Source organism: Phoxinus phoxinus, assembly GCF_949152265.1.
Source record: "Phoxinus phoxinus genome assembly, chromosome: 16".
Taxonomy (NCBI): domain Eukaryota; kingdom Metazoa; phylum Chordata; class Actinopteri; order Cypriniformes; family Leuciscidae; genus Phoxinus; species Phoxinus phoxinus.
In genome coordinates, this window is record NC_136891.1 from 26,501,287 (window position 1) to 26,522,388 (window position 21,102).

At 39.8% G+C, this 21,102-nt stretch overlaps 1 protein-coding gene across 1 annotated transcript in view; it reads right to left on the minus strand.

Annotated features, from left to right (window-relative positions):
• xkr6b (XK, Kell blood group complex subunit-related family, member 6b) overlaps positions 1–18,128 on the minus strand; it is a gene marked incomplete at its 3' end in the record, with an annotated part of 51,769 nt that extends 33,641 nt beyond the window's left edge. The window contains exon 1 of the mRNA XM_079584063.1: positions 17,296–18,128. Within this exon, the coding sequence (XP_079440189.1) occupies positions 17,296–17,873 (578 nt within the window). The 5' untranslated portion in view covers positions 17,874–18,128. The remainder of the gene's footprint in view (positions 1–17,295) is intronic.
• Positions 18,129–21,102: the final 2,974 nt, after the last annotated feature.

Sequence of the window (21,102 nt, forward strand, 5' to 3'; positions counted from 1 at the left end):
AACTAATCAACAACAAAAAACTACAAAACAGGAAATAACATAAGTTCACACAAAACCATGGAAACACATGACTAGTTATAAGATTAAAAAAGAGTTATAATCTCTCTTTCCCTCTCTTTTATAAATAGATAAAAGATACATCATGCAGATGCGCTGGGACACATCATCAGTGATGTATCCTGGGGTCATAGGGTGTTTTGGGTCTTTCAACATCAGACACTCTCGCCCAGGTGACCCACCTGGAGTGGATCAGACCCTGGCCTGTCTCCCAGCAGTATTTGCCCACGGTTCTGCCTTCTTAATCTAAAGCCACCTAGTGCCTTTCTCTGCGGCTTCAGTTGGGGATCTGATCGCCTTTCTCTTTGTCTCTCTGGTGATGCCTAGTGAAAACCTCTGCAGCCCACCTCTAGAGGCTCACAACGAGTTTGCCAGACCTACCTCCTACACTCTTCCACTAGCTCCTTGTACTTGGCGCGCTTCCTCTCATTGGCCTCCTCCATGCACTCTTCCCAAGGCATAGTAAGCTCCATCAAGATTAATTGCTTGGTAGAGACTGAGACAATGATCATGTCTGGAGGAAGATGAGTGGATATCATTATGGTTGGGATCTTCAGCCGTTTGCCAAGATTCACCTCCAGTTGAATCTTTGCTCTTGGTTGTAAATGGGCCTTCTCTCCAGCTCTGAGAAATTTGGTGGTTCTTGGTTTGTGGTGGCCTTTAATGGAATTGATTGACTACCTTAAGGACTTGGTCGTGGCGATAGCACCCATCTCTAAGGGATTTTTGGACAGCTGCTAAGTAGGTGTTCTAGGGATCCCCTTCCTGAACAAATGTGACAGGTAGGCGTCTCGCTTTTGCCCCAGACATGGATGTTTGCTTGATTTGGTAGGATGTCGTAGACTGATTGAACTAAGAACCTAACACAATGGTCTGCTTTCCAGATGTCGTCCCAGGTGATCTTACATTGCCGAACATTTTCTCATTTAGTCCAAGCTCCATGCTGACCCATTCTTGCCTGCACTTCCTCCTGAACATGATGTTGATGCTCTTTACCTTGAGCATTGTCAACTCTAGTTACCGAGAAAGAGCCAAAGCCTGCACACCATTGACTTAGCCACTTCCAGCTATTTTTCTGCGCTCCATTTCCTGCCTGTTTGTAATTATACAAGCTGCGGCCAACTTTGGACTCTGGACTCTCTATACTGCCATGCTTCCCGTGTTATTGACACCATGAACTCTTCAGCAAGGCTGCTGATTGGGAGTTGCATGTTGTTGCTGGTGCCGCACAAAGCAGCACTGCTCAGACTGGGGTAAACAAAGCCATCTTCGTAGGTAGCTGCTGATCTTTCTCTCCGGGGCCTGGACAGTTGTTATGGGCGCTTCGTACAACAGCAGGGGCAGACAAGATCGGGGCGGTATATAATGCTGGTAAATCCAGGCCTTAAATTTCCCAAGAAGACCTGATTTGTCTACCTTGCTAAGCCACAACTCAAGGACTTCGCTGGTTTTCTGGATGGAGGCAGAATCGTTGAGACTGCAGTCAAAGAGATTACAGAGGCTCTTGACTGGCTGTACAGTAATGGGCAGAATGGTGACTCCATCCAGTGAATATTTGAACCTGTCCACTAATTTTCCCCTCTTGAGCACTAGCGACCTTGATTTTGCTGGTTTAAAGCTCATCCTTGCCCAGTAGCCCAGTTGATCTAGCCCTTGGAGAATCCACCTGCTGCCCGGGATGGATGTGGTTGTGATAGTCAGGTCATTTCCATGAACTTATTGGGGGCTGTCGCACTCCAGACCTCATCAAAGGGTCTCTGCACTCTTCCTCTACCGACTTCACAATCATGTTCATGGCAAGGGCGAAGAGAAGGACTAAGATGGTGCAATCTGTACTTATGCCTTTTTCTAGCCGATGCCAGTCTGATTACCTGACCCAGTGGTGGCTCTTGGCCTAAACTTGCTGTAATAGTCCAGAATAAGGTTTGTGATTTAGCTGGGAGCATGATGTCGCTGGAGGGAAAGCACAATGAGATTGTGAGGTATGGAACGAGATGCATTAGCAAGGTCCAATAACCGAGAGGTCTATTTTTTCACAAGCCTCACTGGTGAGTTGTGTGATGAGTCTTGTGTGTTCCGAACAGCCAGGCACTCCCAGGAATCCACCCTTCTGATCACAGGTGTCAATATAGTTGTTCTTTAGGAGGAACTCGGTTAGTTGTCGGATAATGAAGAATATCTTGCTTTCGACACTTAGCAGTGAGATGACTCTGAACTGACTGATGTTCTTTGAATTCTCTTCCTTAGGGATCCATACACCTTCTGCTTATCTCAACTGCTTGGCAACTCTTCCCCTGTGCCAGATCACCCTCAGACCCTTCCACAGGTGCCGAAGGAGTTCAATATGCACAGTTTACAGCACATCATTTTTTTAATGAACCAAGCACAATTGTATTCATTACACCACAGTATTCATAGGAAAAATGTATTATGCAATATAATATATATATATATTTTTATTTTTATTAAAATTATATTTAAATTGAATTATTGTCAGGATATGAGCCAGGTTGCCTTGCATATAAACAAAAACTTTAACACTAGACAAACTAAACGTATTTATAATGAGTTAAAAAATAAGTTTAAAATACCTTTTTTTTCCCTTTAGCCGTGTCTTATCTAAACTGGAGCACCAAGTAATCCAGATTTGCCTAGGTACAACTGCCTCTAATACATGTGTGCATAAATAATGTCCTGTCAAGGAGGAAAACATAGTATGAAGGTAATAAGGATGTGAATACACCCATAAAAGAGACATTGTGAATTTGAACAGCAGTTTTCACCGTTCTTGAGGGATTTAAAATTTTCAACTAGGACGAGGTGCCCCACTGTCAACCCAACTGCACCATCTGTCGATTCTGTATAGCAAACATTCAACAGCCCATAAACTCAGGCTCACATTTTTTCCCCATAGAATCCAGCGTTCCCAAAGGAGGCTTCTCATCAGTCTATTCATAGTGTAGGAGCAACAGACTGTGTCGTCCTCTGTCGGGAGACGCACAGCCAGCTCTGGGTGCCTCGCTGTCTCTGATGCCGTGATTGGCACCTCAATGCGAGTCACATTGAACAGAGACCTGCATTAGTGATGAGGGGAATCCCTAACATGGCTTTTCTTATATGGGGCATCACGGATCAGTCTTCTTAAAATGCCATATCACTTTCATTTACTGCTCATGTCGTTTCTTCAGCCAAAGATACAGGATTCCCAAAAGATATGGCAAGAGACCTCCCAGATGTTCAGCTGCCATAACTGTCATTTACTGTATGGTAGGGACTTCCTCACAGCTGATTTTATCCCCATCATTTTATGAAATAGCTTGCAGCAAGGGAATTATATACTGTGCATATCCATCTGCAGTTTAGTTTATTAAAATAAAAGTTGTATTAGAGCCGGAAGCTGGATTCCTTCTTAAACCCCAAAAATCTCTCCACAGACAACAACTTAGATTCAGTTTTCCTGATCTATGCATTTATCCGCTGACTTACAAATAACAGCAGGTCAGTAGCAGCAGATGTGAGAATAAAGTTGAGCCAGTGATGTAAGCAAATATCTTATATAGCCTAGTTTCTAAAGGAAAATCCTTCAATTAGTTTAAATTTAATGAAAAATGTCATGTGACGTAAAGTAAAAAGTAATCGTTAAGATGGGTAAACGCATATTTACCTTTATACATTTAATACATGTGCATTTACACATCTTAACCAGTATTTCCAAAAATATATTAATGATAATTTATTTGCAAATATCATGTATTGTCAATCAATCATGTTGTTGTTGTTGTTGTTTTTTTGTTTTTTACAAATATCATGAATTATTAATTCATAAACGTTTTGGGGGAATTGTACCACATGACATTTTACAATCTAAACTAATCTTGAGTTGTCATAAAGAGGTAAAATTTCCCTGATATTTTACGAGATTTACTGAAAGTCGCACACAGTCATGAGGGTCTGAGGGGGTCCCTTCTATGACATCATTTCCTTTTTTATGTTTTTACTGAATATTTATCCATATAGGAAATAATAAAAGAAGATTATGCCAAGAATTTTAAGAATTGTATCCTTTTTTTTTCATTCATTATTATATCAGAACAACCGGACACTTTTGACTTTACACACTCCAAAAAATAACCAAATTATTTTTTATTCAAAAATGTAATACTAATCTGGAATAAGTATATTCAAGTCATTGCATGTGCGAATTGCATTCAATATATTTTTGAATAAATTAATCACTAGGACGAGAAAAAAAATGTGTGTCATGTCACTGAACCATCTAACTAAATATTACTTGGATTGGTCATCAAGAAGTAACACACACTCATTTCACCGTGTAAAGGAAAAACAATGTTAGCAATGAGAAAATTCATCTATCTGTGACTGGATATCTCATTCTTTCTATTTGTTGCTCTTGTTTCTGCTTTGCTCCTCTGCTGTACTGCTGTGTCTCAGAGGAGCTGAGCGAGAGTGACCTCGCAATCGACTGCTAATACAACTGTCATCGCCTCACAGCACCCACTAGAAACAAGCACAGTGAGGGGGGGAGAGAGAGAGAGAGAGAGAGAGAGAGAGAAAGTGAAGGCAGTGAGGGATAAAGCACGCGATGAGAGTTTGTATGTGTAAGCGTCTGCATTTCCACTGATGAGAAAGGAAAAAAGGAGAAAGAGAGAAAGACAAGTGGAGGAGGTGTCATAGCAGCAAGCATTAAGGTTAAAGTATTCTGCTGGTAATCTTGGTACTCATGGGTGGTTTCTAATCTGTACTGAAATGTGAAGTATAAATTAGATTTTATGAAGAGAATTACTTAACGGTACAGCCATAAGACTTGGAAGATAATGCCTTTATGTTTGTTTGTTTTTTGTCCTATTTGAAGCATGGGCAAAATGAAGCTCAGACATTCTGCAAATCTTCTACTTTTTTTGTTTCACATGAGATAAAAGGTCATACAGGTTTGGAACAACATTAGATAAAGTAAATGATAACATAACTGTCATTTTGGGTGAACTGTCCCTTTAAAGCTTTACAATGCATATAAGGATTTAGCATGAACTAAACCTTGACACATTGGTATGTGAGGAAGTCTTTCCTCCAGCAGCCTTGACTGCTAGAGTCAGCATTGTCTCAACATCTGGGGATGCATGGGATTACATTCAACTTCAAATAAATTAAAAAAACCAGTGGGAAAGCCTTGAGTCCCTCAGCAGAGCCAACACATTCACAGAGTGGAAGAGAGACAGAAAAAGAGGCCGCAAAAGAGATGTATCGAAAAAGAAAGTGTGATCCAGTCAGATATGGGCAAGAAAAGAAAGAGAGGAAGTGGACGCTCCTGGCATGAGTTAACACACATGAGTGGAGAGCAGTGAGTATGGTTGTAGGGCATTACATTTAAGCACTATTAGCTTGAATAGTCACTGCAATGCTCTCCATTAAAACTAGGTCAGTTTTAGCATTGGGGCATTGCTTCTGAGGCGATCCGTCCAGACTTAATGCGCTATCGAAAAAGGGTTTGTCCTCCTCCCCATTGCAGAGGGAAGGAAAGTGTTTCGAACACAGATGAGGCCAGAAGACATTTCTCTTAAAGTCACCATGAATTCAAAATTAACAATTTATTCATTTATTTTGGAATATTGCAGTGCTTATAAATGATTATTCTAACAGATCTTTTCTTCCATATTGTGACGTACATCCGAGAGAAACAGATTAATATATATATATATATATATATATATATATATATATATATATATATATATATATATATGTATATATATAAAAAATGCTCTTTCTGCATGTTACATCCTTGCGGAGATGATGGCGAGTCACTGAGTCACTGAATCGCTCACTCAAATGATTTGTTCAAAACACAGATTCAGATTAGGAATGAAACACCGCTACTTGGCTGTCACAGTTATGCTCCGTTTTGGTTTCGTTTTCTATCAGTCTGTTTAGTCACCTGTTTTCCTGTGTTAATTTGTTCTCCTTTTCCGAACAGTCACAATGGACATTTATTTGATCATCACAGCTGTTCATTATTTAGTTCTTCGCCATGTCTATTTAAGTTCCAGACCTAAACAGAACGCTGTTACAAAGCCTGCATGAACACCACAGCAATAGAGATCCTCGCTTTATCCTGACAGCCTGCAGCCAACTTCTTATCCTCTGAATTATAATCAGAGATTCTATTGTCATGACTGTATAAATAGCACACTTTCATCATGGCTAAACAAATCAGATTTTTAACACACTTCATCAAGTGCATTTTACAAACAGATCCTCATCTCAGTCAAGTCACAAAGAGAGTGAGGTCTTTTCTTTGTTCAGAAACACCAGTAGTCATTGATATGATTCTCTGAATGACAGGATTGCTATAAAAAATATAAAATATTTTTCCTTTATGATTCAATGCCAGATGCTCATCTTAGACACGCAGAACATGTAAAACTGCTCACTCACAGCCGCCTAAGATTTAATATTCTGTAAGCCGCTCACATTTCAAATCTTGCTGTGTTCGTTCTAATTTTAACAGTCTCATAGCAAACACGCAGATTTATGTTTATAAGCTGAGGACAGAGATGGAGGGAGTCTCCCTTAGCTCCACGAGGACTGCATCTGTCCCACTGATTCTTACAGACATGGGGCAAATCATTTATGTAAGGGCATGAAGGCTGCGTTGAAGAAATATAATCTCTGATGATATCTCTGCTGTTGGAACGTTGAGGTTTTATTACTGGATTACGGATTCCTGAAAAAGTGGTACAGTGAACAAATCTGTACATACCTGTACATGTATACCTGTGTGTGTGTGTGTGTGTGTGTGTGTGTGTGTGTGTGTGTGTGTGTGTGTGTGTGTGTGTGTGTGTGTGTGTGTGTGTGTGTGTACGTGTGAGTGTGAGTGTGAGTGTTAGAGAGAGAAGGGGCAGCTGTGGGTCATGGTGTGATGTCTAATGGTTAATGGCTGACTGGTGGGTGCGTAAGCTGATGGTTGTCTCTCTCTCGGGCCTCAGGGGACTCATTCGTCTGTCATCACATACACTGAGTGATAAGATAAGAGAGACAAGCTGGGTTTCCATTCAAACGTGAAGTGAATCTTTTCAAAGTTCAAAATAAAAAACCAAATGCGACTTAGGTGCGTTTCCATCTAGTTGTTCGATCGGATGATGGTGGTATTGGTAACCTAGTAACCAACAGTAAATAAAACACCATCAGCGGAAATAGCCGATTAGTCTGTGGGTTTAATGTTCGCTACGTCAGAATTTATTCGGCAAATGTGTTTCCATCTCACATTAACTCTTTTTCGCACAAGTTTTTTTTTTTTTTTTTGCACAAGTCAAACGTGAGCTTTGAGCCTTCTGCCCTTACATCCCACCCATAACCATACCGTTAAACCAGTATCTACCCCCACCCCACCCAAACATATAGCGGCCGATAGTGATATGGTGGCCGATATATTGTGCATCCCTACTTACAATATTCATCTTAACTATCACGTAAAATACATTCTAATTCCCCTCAGTTTGACACAGAAACTTAGCCTATGCACGTACAACTTTGAGGGGTCTTTACCAGTCCTAGAAGAAATCAGCACTATATTTACTGTAGCTTACCTTAAACGAGCTAAACACAACAAGACAAAGCACTGGGTAATAAATGAGGGACAGTGATGTACTTCTTTTTTTTAAAACACAAATAAATGGTTACTCCATTCTACATACGGTCATAATCGTATTTGTAAACCCAGCTGGTTTGATCAAACACATTTAGATTATTCACAGCGCTCTGTGGTCCAATCTGTAAACACACTCACAAATTAGTCATTGCAGTTTACTGCCAAGATGATAGAAGCACACATGAATTACCCAGTTTGGTCTTCACACCAACACGCTAACAAGCGAAAACACTCACCAATTAGTCATAACATTACATTGTGCATTTGGCTTTTGTCAGCTGATTTCAGCATGTCTGCATCACGTCAATCTCTCCAACCCCCATGTCCTTAGCACACACGCTGTGACAATTTATCTTATTCACATGGCTTACACAACATATATTACGCACATATGCATACTCCACAGCAGATCTCTATGATATGATCGTATATTCTGGCAAGCCTGTGTTGAAACCCTTTATGTGTGTAAATGAATTCATGGAGTGTGGCTGGTCTTTGAGGAGGCCCAGACTCTCACTGAGACCGTTCTACAATGCTTGCAAGGTCGCTGTGAATAACAGGCGAGTAGTATTTACTGTACGCACATCTGAGGACATGTCAGCAGTGTAACGCATTGATTAGCCCACTCACTGCTGGATCTTCAGTACTTACTAAACTGTAAGGAAGGCTGCTTACTCGTATAAAACTCATGAGGAGGCAGTTCAACAATAAAGTAGCACATAGGAGGTGCTTAAAAAGCTCTGGAGACCAAGTTATTTGTATCTGTTTTAGTATTTGTGGGTCATTGACAGTGTGAGTACCCACGATAAATAAAAAGAGGAAAAAAATGTTTTTGTCACGGTCATGTTTAGTTTCTAGTCATAGTTTTCATTGTGACAATTTGTCTGAGTTCATGGGTGCGTCTCAATCTGTTCACTAGCTTCCTAGGTCGTGAATCAGTATATTGTGTACATAAATTCGGGCACTGGTAAGGACAGGAAGGACCCTGGCTCACTACACATTGGGACACAGACTCATTAGTTGTCATGGTTTCTCGTTAGTTCTCACCTGTTCCCTGTTTCGTTGATTGTCTTCCTCCAGTGTATTTAAGCTTTCAGTTCTCCTCAGTTCACTGTCTTGTGTTAACGTTACATACATGTGTGTAGTGCTCTTTCATTACTAGCGTTTACAAAGTTATATACTCGTTCATTCTGTGTCATCCTTGGATTTGAGACACCTAAGCCCTGACAGTTTTAAAATCTATAAAACACAAGCCAAGTTCTTAGAAATGTACGCTTCGTATTTGTATTGGTTTTATATATTTTTATGAGCTCAATATTGATTTTCACTAACGACAAAACAACAAATTATCCGTGAATTTATATGGAACTAAGCTTTAGGAGCTTTCCATCTTTACTCTCCTCCCAGTTACGTTGGATTCGGAGATCGACTACTTTTGAATTACAAAATTCCAGCCACGGGAAACACTAACTGATAAAGTGAGTCGTACAAAACCTTTCTTTTTAGTAAACTTTGTGTACACAAACAATGAATTCAATGCTCAAGTTCTTCTGTAGAGCCCCTGGTGATACTTCGAGCACAGTTTCATGTTGTGTCGAGCCGTCTTAGTGTTTTAAAACAGTGATATTGATGCTATCACTGCCCCATGCACTCCCATTTAAAAGGTATTTTTACCTAAAACAAAAATACGGTCAATCTTAAAAGTGCCGTTTCCATACTAATTGTACTTTTACATGAAAGTTTAACACGGGTAGAAAAACAAACAGAGCCTAGGATCAATTTTGGCAACAGTTACCCTTTAAGCATATATCATATGGATTCTGGGTAGCACTTTATTTTACAGTCCTGTTCCCCATGTAGCCTATATACTATGTACTTATTGATGACACTAACTGTGTACTAGGTATATAACTAGGTACTAACCCTGAACCTACCCCTAAACCTTAACTTAACCCATGTAGTTACGGTTACCTTAAGCTAGGTTTATACTCGCTATGTCTGCACCATAGACAGTATATAAGATGGACACATCGACCCCATAGATTTCAACGGAGAAAAGTGAAGCCCATTAAAGCACTCACTTCCTGATGGCCAGGCGTACTGTGCAGGCTCAAACTGAGCTTGATGACGTAGATGTGACGTGAGTCTTCTAGTAGCTGTACCGAGAGAAATCTGAATCATTCCCTTCCGAATCTCGCAGAGACGGAGAGCGTGAGCATTAGCTGTCCATGAGCTAGCAGCAGGAGCAACTTTATGACTCTCTATGGGCTTCTCCTTTGACTTTATCGGACTTTATGCCTCCACGTCCCCCCGATTGCTTGCGAGCTTCTCTGCCTGTCTATACGGTAATTTCTCGACTGTGCGACAGAGAGTCGAGTGGTTATGACGCAATCGTTAGCCTATTTTTCCAAAAACGGCTTCTACGGGGGCCATAACGTAAAAGTACAAAGTAATGGAGCCTTTTATACATTGTCGTGTTTCTTTAGAAATAAATAATGGACAAATGGAGTCTTTGGACGCCTCAGATGTAAAGTTATTCGCTGTCCAAGTGACACCAAAATGAATGGGAGTCAATGGAATGCTAACAGCAGGTGATGGTCTGCTACAATGGCGGCCCCCGGGGAAGCTTCAGTTTCCGGCAATTGAATTATCCCCTTGGTCTGCACGAGCGCGAAGGTCCGCAGCAAAAATGACGTCATTGCGGTGTGGGCAGTCATGCCATAGGGGTCATGCGTGTTGGGTGCGCAAGGCCCCATTTCGCTTGCCGGTGTGCATGGCAGATTTTGTAACAGTGTATACAGTGTAACAGTAAGCGTTTGTAACAGGGTTTACTGGGTTTTACACGATTCTTTTTGTAGTGTGGTATTGGTGGTGGTGTACTAAAATAAACATTGTCACGTGTGTAACTTTCTTCTTCTCACCGCTGATTCCTGATGGTTTAAAGGACAATTCCTCGAGTCGCCCCCTGTCGTTTCAAAGAATAGTACAACAGCGAGCACGTCAAGTATACAAAATGCAAGTCCGTTTGGGGAGGTGCGCGCGCAGGCAGTGGAGACTCGCGCTGAGCCAGGCAAAAAGTATAAACAAGGCTTTACACTACTCAGTACTTTTGCGGGTAAGTACACTGTAAGTATACATTGAAAATGCATGTACTGTAAAATAAAGTGCAACCCATTATTGAATAAATGTAAATGTACATATCTTTAAACGTTTTGAAATATACTTTTCAAGATACAAAGTATTTTACAGTTGTACCGCCCTGAATTTTTTGAGATTATGACATGGGTACATACACAAATTGTCAGTGCACTTTACCCAATAAACTGCCATTTCCAAGCACACGCTCTCAAAGTAAAACTATATAACACTCTCAAACAGCATTATAGCTGAGCCCCTGTGAGAGGTGTGACACTGAGAGGGCAAACAGGAGAGAACGGGGACAGTGAGTTTCCTAGAGGTGATAAAGAATGTGGAGGGGGGGGCTGGAGTGTGCTCTAAACGTCACGCATATGGGGGGAAAGTCTCTAATAATGGGAAGGCTGACAGATGCTCCAGTTTCCTCGACAGGAATGGAGGTCAAGTGGAGATTTATGTAAAAGGGAAAACAAGCAGCAAGGGAGAGAAGAGGAAAGTGCATATTATGACTTTAACTAGTGGATGGGGAGGACAGAGCAGCAAAGCAATGATTTTACCCAGACAGAACTGAAAAGGAATGAGGCAGAGGAAGAGCCTTAAAACAGTAGGGAAGGCGGATTACAGCAGTGCTTCCCAATTTGTGTCTTAGATACTCTAACAGCACCATCAGTAAGAACTACCCCTTCATCGACATCAACACCAAACCAGCAATATGTTCATCTTAACTCATACAGTATTATGCTCAAAATCATTCCGCATTACACTCACTGGCGCCTCCAAGGAATTTGCCAAATTGGCCAAAGGGGGACAGTAAAAATCCTAGGGTGGCACACTAAAACATACACGGGGAAAAAAGTGGTAACCTGCATTAATTTCAATATCTATTTCTTCTTCTATACTTCTTTAATTTCTTTTGATATGCAGATTAAATTTCATTTTTGAATTACATTCATAAAACTAGTTTTATGCACATACCACACATTGTTGAATGAACTAAAAAATGTTTTCTGTGTAATTCTTGTGTAAATACATTTATAGGAGTGATTCACCGAAAGGAAAATTCAGGATGCACACAGCCGAAAACCGACACCAAAAATGATTACGTTTATTTAATAAACAATTAATACATCAAATGTATTTAATAATCAACACTCAAATAATAGTTTTTTAAACATTTAAATTACACTTAAGGCATTTTTTATATCAACTTTTTAATAACAGAATTATGTTTCTACAATCCGTTGGTGAAATATAAACATTTAAACAACGACAGAATAGCTTATTTTTAGGCTTATTTAGAAATAACCCTGAAGAAATCATTAAGTAAAATGATAATAAACCGGTTAGGTAAAAATAATAAATATGTAATCTCATGCATATATTTATTTAAATGTTCCTGTCTTCAGGTTTTTGTTTTTTTCTTGTTAACTTTATTCCCGCGTTTGAAACACATCTGTACTGTACTATAATTTGTTCAACTCGTGGGCCGGATGTCCTGGATTTGCCCAGGGCCAAATGTTATCCCCAGTCCAGCCCTGTTCTAATATGACGATTTGACGCTCAATAAACATTTCTTATTATTATCAATGTTGAAAAAGTGTGATAAATTTATTTCAAGATTCTTTGATGAAAGAAATAGTGATATTTTGTAGCATTATTTACTTTCACTTGCTGAATTAAAGTATTAATTTCTTTCAAAAACAAAACTGACCCCAAACTTTTGAACATTAGTGTATATATATATATATATACTAGTGTTACACAGGGCATATCAGACATGCTGGGTATGAGAATCCTGAGCTGTAGTCATTTTCAAGTATTTACAGCAATTTTTATGCCAAGGGCTAACAAAGTTTACAACCAGTGCCCCGGGCTGCTTAATCGAGCATTATTTCCCATTTATCTCTCAAGACGCTTGCGCTGACTGACTCTCAAGTCAAGACGATTTGGAAAGGCTTGAGGTCTTGGCAGCGGAGCTGCTGCATCAGACTTTACCGAAGCCAACAAAGACATTGCCGGGCTCTCATGCCAAGCATTAATAAAAAAAAAAACAATTGAACATTTTTCTCATGCACTTTCTTAAAATGCACATTTTCTAAAGTCTTTGGCAGAAGGATCTGTCTAGTAGTCAGGGCTTTTGCAAAGACAGATTTTACATGTAATTCCACTTTATAGATTTTTTTTATTTTTTTATTTTGTGTGACCTGAGAACATTATCGGTTCAGTTTGTTAAAAGTAAAAAGGTGATGACAGTCTGGCCTCAGAAGTTTATTGGTAGAAAGTAATAATATTTGCAAGATATTTTAAAGTAATAATATTTGAAATATTTTGAAAGCAATAATATGAGCATTGAAAATATGAAAATGCACACAGATGCAATGCAAATCCACAAACAAAACACAGTGCAAGATCGACAAACATTGTCGAATAGTGAAGCAATTTGGTTTAGATGTCTATATGAATCTAAATATGGACACCTTATTCACAGTCTTAAAAGGAGTAAAAAGACACATCTTTGATGTTGACGCCGCTGAGCATTCTACCTCAGACTGCCTTGGGTTTTGCGTTTATTGCACAATGAAGCAGTAACTGTTTTGTATTACCATGAGTGCTTGAGTCACATCTTTAAAATAGGCTAAAGATATTTGAATAGCCAAAAGATACAGCAAGTCTTTCATCGAGGTAGCTAGCAAGACATAGCTAAACATTTCCTTCCTTCAGCTGTATCCAAATTCTCATACTTTTAGTACAGAATTCAATGAAGGTCTAAATTCTTGACCATTGAAGGAGGTATGCAGATGTGTAATACCTTCCATACCTTCCACTTTGACCTATGATGAACCAAACAAGTAGGGCTACACGTTAACCGTCAGCAAATTTACTTTGGCATAGATTTGGCCCAAATAAAAAGCTGCGGTCCAAATCTGGTCCAAAAAACATTAAAAAAATGTGGCTCATTTGTGAACCTGACATGTAATTCTATTATGGTTGAGTTCTGTAAAGGGCTGACGGCCCTTACGTGACCCACATGTGGCTGACATACCAAAAGCCATTGTTTAATCATATTTACCACACCTTTTTTATTTTATTTAAAACCCACAGAAAATCAAATAATCTTAAACACAAAAATTGACTTGCACATTTTTATTTTTATTAAATATAGCATCTTAAACATAACAGAATAATGTTGGTAATGTTGGAAGTGTCAAATGTGTGAATACATTTACAATAATTGCTTCTTTTAGTATGTCTCACCAATCTTTCTCACTCACCATCTGTCAGGAAAAGGAAGATAAAAAATAATTACATTAGTATTACATATCATTTGTATCATATATCAGATAGTATTTAGAATTTTAAAACAAGCACATAGCATAGGCCTATTACTAATCATTGTATATCAACACTATACACATTCTGTGTTTCTACCACCCAAGACATAAGTTGTGTCCCAAATGACGCACTATACCCTCTGGACTTTACGCACAGTACTCATCCATGTAGTGCATGAATGTTATGTTTATTTTGTCTTTCACCATTGGAGTCTGATGCCCCCTCCGCTACGTAATTAAAGCGGTGACAGTTGAGTGCAAGAAGTGTCCAACAGTCAACACTTACTTTTCCATTAATTAAGTGCATCATCCGGGTATTTAAAGTTTACTTTTTCTATGTGGACTGTTCAGTGTGAGCACACTACTTCAGCGTAGGCGGCTACGTGTACAATATTGTTTCATTAATTTGCTATGTTAAATTGACTGAACAAAAACTTATCAAGTGAAGCTGACAATACTAATTTTTAGCAGAAACAACTCAGTTAAATTAAGTGCATGTAGTTACATGAGTTTTTAAGTAATGTGAACAAGGATGCTTTGAGTTAAACTAACAACAGTGAAAGTTATTTTTTGGTGTAAAAATGTCATAAAATAAGTATATGAATTGGGACGCAACTATACAGTAGCATGAGTGCTGCTGTGCAGCCAGTTATTATGAAGAAAACATTAGATAAATTGCTTTCCTACCATTCAAAACTAAGGCTACTCTAGTAACTGGCTATTTTTAGACATATACTTAATAATATCTACTTAATATTAATAATAATAAAAAAAAAACTTTTAAAACACCAAAAGCAGCACTTACCTGAAGCTAATAAGAGATTGTTTTGGGCAAAGGCTGTTGATGTGAAGAGAGAGCAGAAAAGGAAATAACGGAAATAACTTTATTTAAATAGCTGCAAGTCACATTTGTAATCCACCAATAGGACTTCAATGTAAGATGCAAAGCAACCAATAGCGTTGTTGAATAGGTTGAGGTGTGGACTGCCACAAACCTAAAAATGTACATGACTTTAGCAGGTTACATGTTTTTTCCAAGTATAAACCATTGTGTTAACCATGGTTATGCATTAGTTAACATAGCCAAGCCACTTATGATCCTCAGTTGCATACTGTCATCTGGGCCATATACATGCAAATTGTGATCCAAAAGAAAACTCCCTCCAATTCTTAGCAAAACATATATGGTGAAAAGTTGGCCAACGTGTGCTTAGCCATGACATAGCTAGACCAGATGTGACAGCTATCTTCCACATTTGGCCTAAAAGTTAGGGATGCACGATATATCGGCCACCATATCAGTATCGGCTGATATATGTTAATTTTTTTATGTTATTGTTATCGGCTCAATAAGAAAATGTGGCCGGTATATTAAAGCCGATAAATAATGGATTATTTCCTTCAGCTGACACTGGAGATGTGCACTGTTCACCATAATGGTTTTGAATTGCTTGAAATATATGATTAGAATCACTTCAAAAAAGGAAGTTGCAGTTAAACATGTGCTGCGCAAGTCTGTCATGCTACATACAATTATAATGAGAACATTATAATTGTGTGCTTTGGGACATGGCTTTTTATGGAGAGACTTTTGTTTTTGTAATCAGGCTCACACAAATTATATAAAAATTTGGATTTTTATTTATTGGCGAACATATCAGTTATCGGCTTTTAAATAAAGAATTATCGGTAAAAATGTATATATCGGCATCCCTACTAAAAGTTATTGCTATCTGTGGGACAACTGCCTTAGCACCTATAGCGCTTCAAAAAAGAGCTACACAGCTCACTGTTCTCTGCCTTTTTTATTTTTCAACTTTATGATAATGACGCTTGCACCTGTGGCATTATGGGATAGTTCAGGGTCCATAGGCCTATAGGATATACTTCACAATCTCAGCAAATGAAGTCACTCACTCTGGTGTTGTTCGACACTAAGTATTCTAACATCTGACATTATTAAAATACTGCTTTTTGCATATATCAATATAAAGACTATAGGCCTAGAAAGGAAGAACGGACGCGCGAGCAAAAAAAAACGCTTTAAAGTAGCCTATGTAGGCTACAACTGGTTGCATAGCAACCTCAGAAAATCAACGTGAGCAGGCGGAATTCTACGGGGTCAGTTCTAGATTACAGTTTAACTCGAATAGTCGCATAAATCAATATAAACACATATATAAAATATGAATCCACATACAATCCTACAGGGAGCAGAGTATTTTTTTTTACTTACTGTACAAAATGAGCGTTTCATAAGGCTTTCAAGCTAGATTTAACTACATTTATCTTAGAAAATACATCAAACGGCCGTTTCGTGACTAGCTATATGAAAGATGAGAAGGAATTTATTTTGTACACACACGCAGAGGGAGAGAAAGCGCGCGTGAGATGCTGTAGCACCTTTAAAGCGATGACATCATGACAATTGTCAGACACTGATCACAGGACTTCATCTTTCAGCAATAATCACGTCGTAAAGAGCAGAAAGCACGAACACAAGCAAACATGAATAATGAATGGCATCGAAATCAAGCTAAATCGCCTGGCTAAACTGAACGCCTCCACATACGCGTGAATGCGGCCACTGCGTCTGTCTGCTGCGGGAAAACTGTCGCATCATTTCTAGTGGATCAGACATTAAGTAGGCTACAATATGTCACGGACGATATTCCCCGCACGCGCCAGAACTATTCCTCACTCGAGACACACACACACTGTAGCATGCTACTGACTGGCATTATAATGCACTGCACCTATGATGATGATTCAGTGAGATGCACTATTAAGGATCAAGGAACGCAAATTGTGTCGATGGTATCGAGCGTAGGAAGGAGGGATGTCGTGAATCCTGAGGGAGCCTGTAAAAACCCGATGGCCGTCTCGCCGAGTGGTCTGAGAGAGTTGAGCACAGCAGTCAGGGAGGGAGAATGAATCCTCAGATGCACTGAGACTCACCTCAGTAGCCTAACGCACTGCACTTTCGCACATACTAATGCCACATTTTACCTGAGCATGATATGATGTTCATTCACAGAAAAGCACATGCTTCGAGTGATCCACTCTGTCTGCACGGGTTATACCAGGTGAACGCGGGACGCTTACCTCCACACTTGTCCCATCTGAAGGATGTGTATGAGCGTCTGCCAGACCCACACTGAGACGCGACAGCATCTGGCCCTGCCGTACACCCCTGCGCTCGTGCCCGACGTGGCCCTTCGGCTGCTGCTGAGACCCTCCACGGAGCCCAAGCCGCCCCCCGTGCAATCCTGCACGAACCACCTGAAGCTCAGGATCTGGACCAGCACCGACGGCACCAGCACTAAGAACAGTGTGAGTCCGCACCAGAGGTAGTCCTGCCTGGCGTAGTAGTCGAGCGCTAGCCATAAGTCAGTGCCCACGTCCCAGAAGAAGACGAGCAGCGCGAGAACGATCCACAGGCAGTCCAACCACAGGCGCTCCTCCTCGTGAGGTGGCCGCCTGACGTCTCTCCCCTTGCCCAGAAGGTAATGCAGACAGGCGCTCCGGCAGCCCCAGTAGCACGACGAGGTGTTGCAGCAGTGGCAGATGTGGAAGGAGCTGTTCTGCCGCGGGTCGTCCTCGCAGCTTCCCACCGTCTCGTCCAGGTTGTGCAGCTGGGCGAAACCGGTGACGACCCCCCGACCGTCGGATTTCGCTGCCATCTTGCTCTCCAAAGCGCACACCTCCGGTTTCCGAGGCTCTTGACGTCACTTCCCCGACACCTGTTTCTCCAGAGTACCCCTAATGAGGTAGCCATGGAGTTGTGGGGTGACGGTGACGCCAGAGAGGCAGAGCATCCTCCTCCTGCGGCGCCCCGGACGGTGAAGTCAGCGCTGAACTAGTCCTCGAACCGGCACAGGTCAGAGACGAACTCCTGGAATCGGGTTCTTGTCACCTGCACATTGTGCTCGCAGCATCCCCGCACAGGGAGCGAGCGAGCGAGGGACTGTTCCCTGAGACACCCGACGCCACTGACTGGATGTCTGGACTGGAGAGAGAGAGAGAGAGAGAGAGAGAGAGAGAGAGAGAGAGAGAGAGAGAGAGAGAGAGAGAGACGCGGATGCTTACTCATCGAGGATGCCACCTAGTGCTGGATTCACTGGATTCAACAGTCCAGGACTGAGGTTGCTGAATGATGTAATGCAGTGGAGAGCTTCTCGTGTTCTTTATCCCTCTCTAAAGGCTATCAGAAGAGACCCACGCTCATGTGGAAAACTCATCATCAGGTGGAAAAACACAATCACATATAGGCTTTGCTGCCGTTCACATCCTCCTCCTCTGTGCCATCATGTCTTCCGAGATTATCAAGATTCATAATGAAATTAATATTGATATAGGCTACATTCTTTTAAAGGGGGGCTATGCATTGAATAATATAAAACATACAATATACAACCGATAAGATAAGATTATATTTTAAATGTTCCCGAAGGGTTACATTTAAAAAAAAATCATCAAATAAGGCATGGATGGATCATTTGTGTAAATTTCTTTTTGGTCTGTGTTGTGTATGAGACATTAGATATTTTGGTAATCATGCGGTGTGAAATGCTTCTCCATCTAAAACTATTTCAAATGATTTTCTGTAATAATAGCCTATAATTATTAATATGAATATTATCTCTTAAGTCTATAGCCTATATTTAAATAGGCTATAGGCTATATGATATATCAGTAATATTATTTTTATATATTTATTTCGTGCACAGGACCCAGCAAAAAAGGGTAGGCTACTGCAAAAAAAATTATGTGCTATTTACATTTTTGAGTATTTTAAGGCTTGATAAAAAATTTTTTTTTAAAAGATTAGGAAAACGTATCTCTTGGTTTTATCAATGTTTTCTATACAACTTTTATAACTAGCCTATGTATTCATTGTCTAAACTGATTTGAATTGCCATACACTCTTAAAAATAAAGGTTCTTAAACGGTTCTTTGTTGGGGTATATGGTTCCATGAAGAACCTTTAACATCCAAGGACCCTTTCCATTGCAAAAAAAGTTCTTTGTAGCGCTAAAGGGTTCTTCACCATCAATCACCATCAAAACGATTACAGCATATATTTTAAAAATAGGTTCTTCATGGAACCTTTCAGTGAAAAGTTCTTTGAGGAACCAATAAAGGTTCTTCTATGGCATCGCTGTGAAACCTCCTTTTTGGTTCTTCCTGGCACCTTTATTTTTAAGAGTGTAGTGTATGAAATGTGCAATAAACTTGCATTGTCTTACATTTTTATTAATAAAATATACACTCTATTTTTAATTATCACCTTCATTTTTTAATGAAAATTACAAGACCCATGATTAATTTTTTTAGGCTTGATCATCATAACACATTTTAATCCACTCACTAAAATGAATTTAACTTCAAAAAGGCCTAAGTGCAAGCGCGCGGGCGACGTGTTTGCAGGCAGAGACCGCGCGCACATCTGCTGTCCTGTGACAAACATCCCTTTTCGGTGAAAACAAGAAAAGCTCAGTACATTTGTAAACGTAACAGCCTGTCCCTGGATGGAAGTACGCAATAAAGGTAGAGAGTACATATATCTGTAAAATGAGGCGCGAGAAATATTGTTGTGACAAGAAATCTGTCCTTATGAGATCGCGCGCGTGCTGAAGCAGTCGCTGTTTGTATACCGTGTCTCTTCTTCGTTATTCGTTTGTGACTATTGTGAAGGCGTGGATTTACGATACTATCTATCTATCTATCTATCTATCTATCTATCTATCTATCTATCTATCTATCTATCTATCTATATCTATATATCTTGCCTGCCTGCCTGCCTGCCTTTCTATCTATCTATCTATCTATCTATCTATCTATCTATCTATCTATCTATCTATCTATCTATCTATCTATCTATCTATCTATCTATCTATCTATCTATCTATCTATCTATCTATCTATCTATCTATCTATCGTCTGTCTGTCTGTCTTGTTGTATTATCTGGCTACTTTTGATTGGTCAGTCGAGGCATTCATATTCAAATATTTATGATTACTGTAATGGGCAACTCTGCAGATTGTCTCTCTGCAATCTTGACAAGATAACTAAATATTATTTTTATATTTTACTGTAATATTGATATAAAATTGATTTTGTGTTAGCGTTTCATTGTTTTCAATTAGTCACACTTGTCATATTGACTATTGTCAACGCTTCTGAAAAAAAGCAAGAATAATTAAAAATGTAAAAAAAAATTATCAAACCACAACCATCCAAACATCTAATTAATTCCCGATGGACAAAATCAAGTTCCACCCTACATTTTTTGGTCTATTTTCTGGTTTTAAGATGCTTTTCAGTATTTTGGAGAATGGAAAATACAATTTACAATTTATTGCAACTGTGACTTTTCTCCACGTTGGTCTCGTTAAACTGTATTCCCCAACAGCTGAAAACCACACAGGATATATACCATTTGTTTGACTCCTAACTTCAGCCTTTTATTCTTTGAAAACCCATGGCATCAGCAGCCGGGCTGAACGCTGAGATCGGCTATTTCTCAATGCCCTGCATCGGGTTTCTTCCAGGTATCAATCAAACTCAAGTGAGATGGAGCAAACGATAGAGAAATCAAACTTTGCCAAAGCATTTCTGTTATCCTAAGAAATAAACCTTACCACATAGCACTCGAGCTCCGATTACAAAACGAAGTGTGCTGTGTCTGCCAGCAAAGCAGTGCCCGATGCCACCACTACATCTCACCCTCCCACAAGCCTTTGTAAATCCTCAACACCTGTGGAAGCAGCAGGGAAGCATTACCAGGATTAAGACAGTGTCACTGTTACATTACAGTAATAAGATGATCTCACACTATAGTTGCCAACAGGCTTAAGGCATTTCAGTAATCATCATTTTTATGACAGCGATCATAAGAGAATGACATT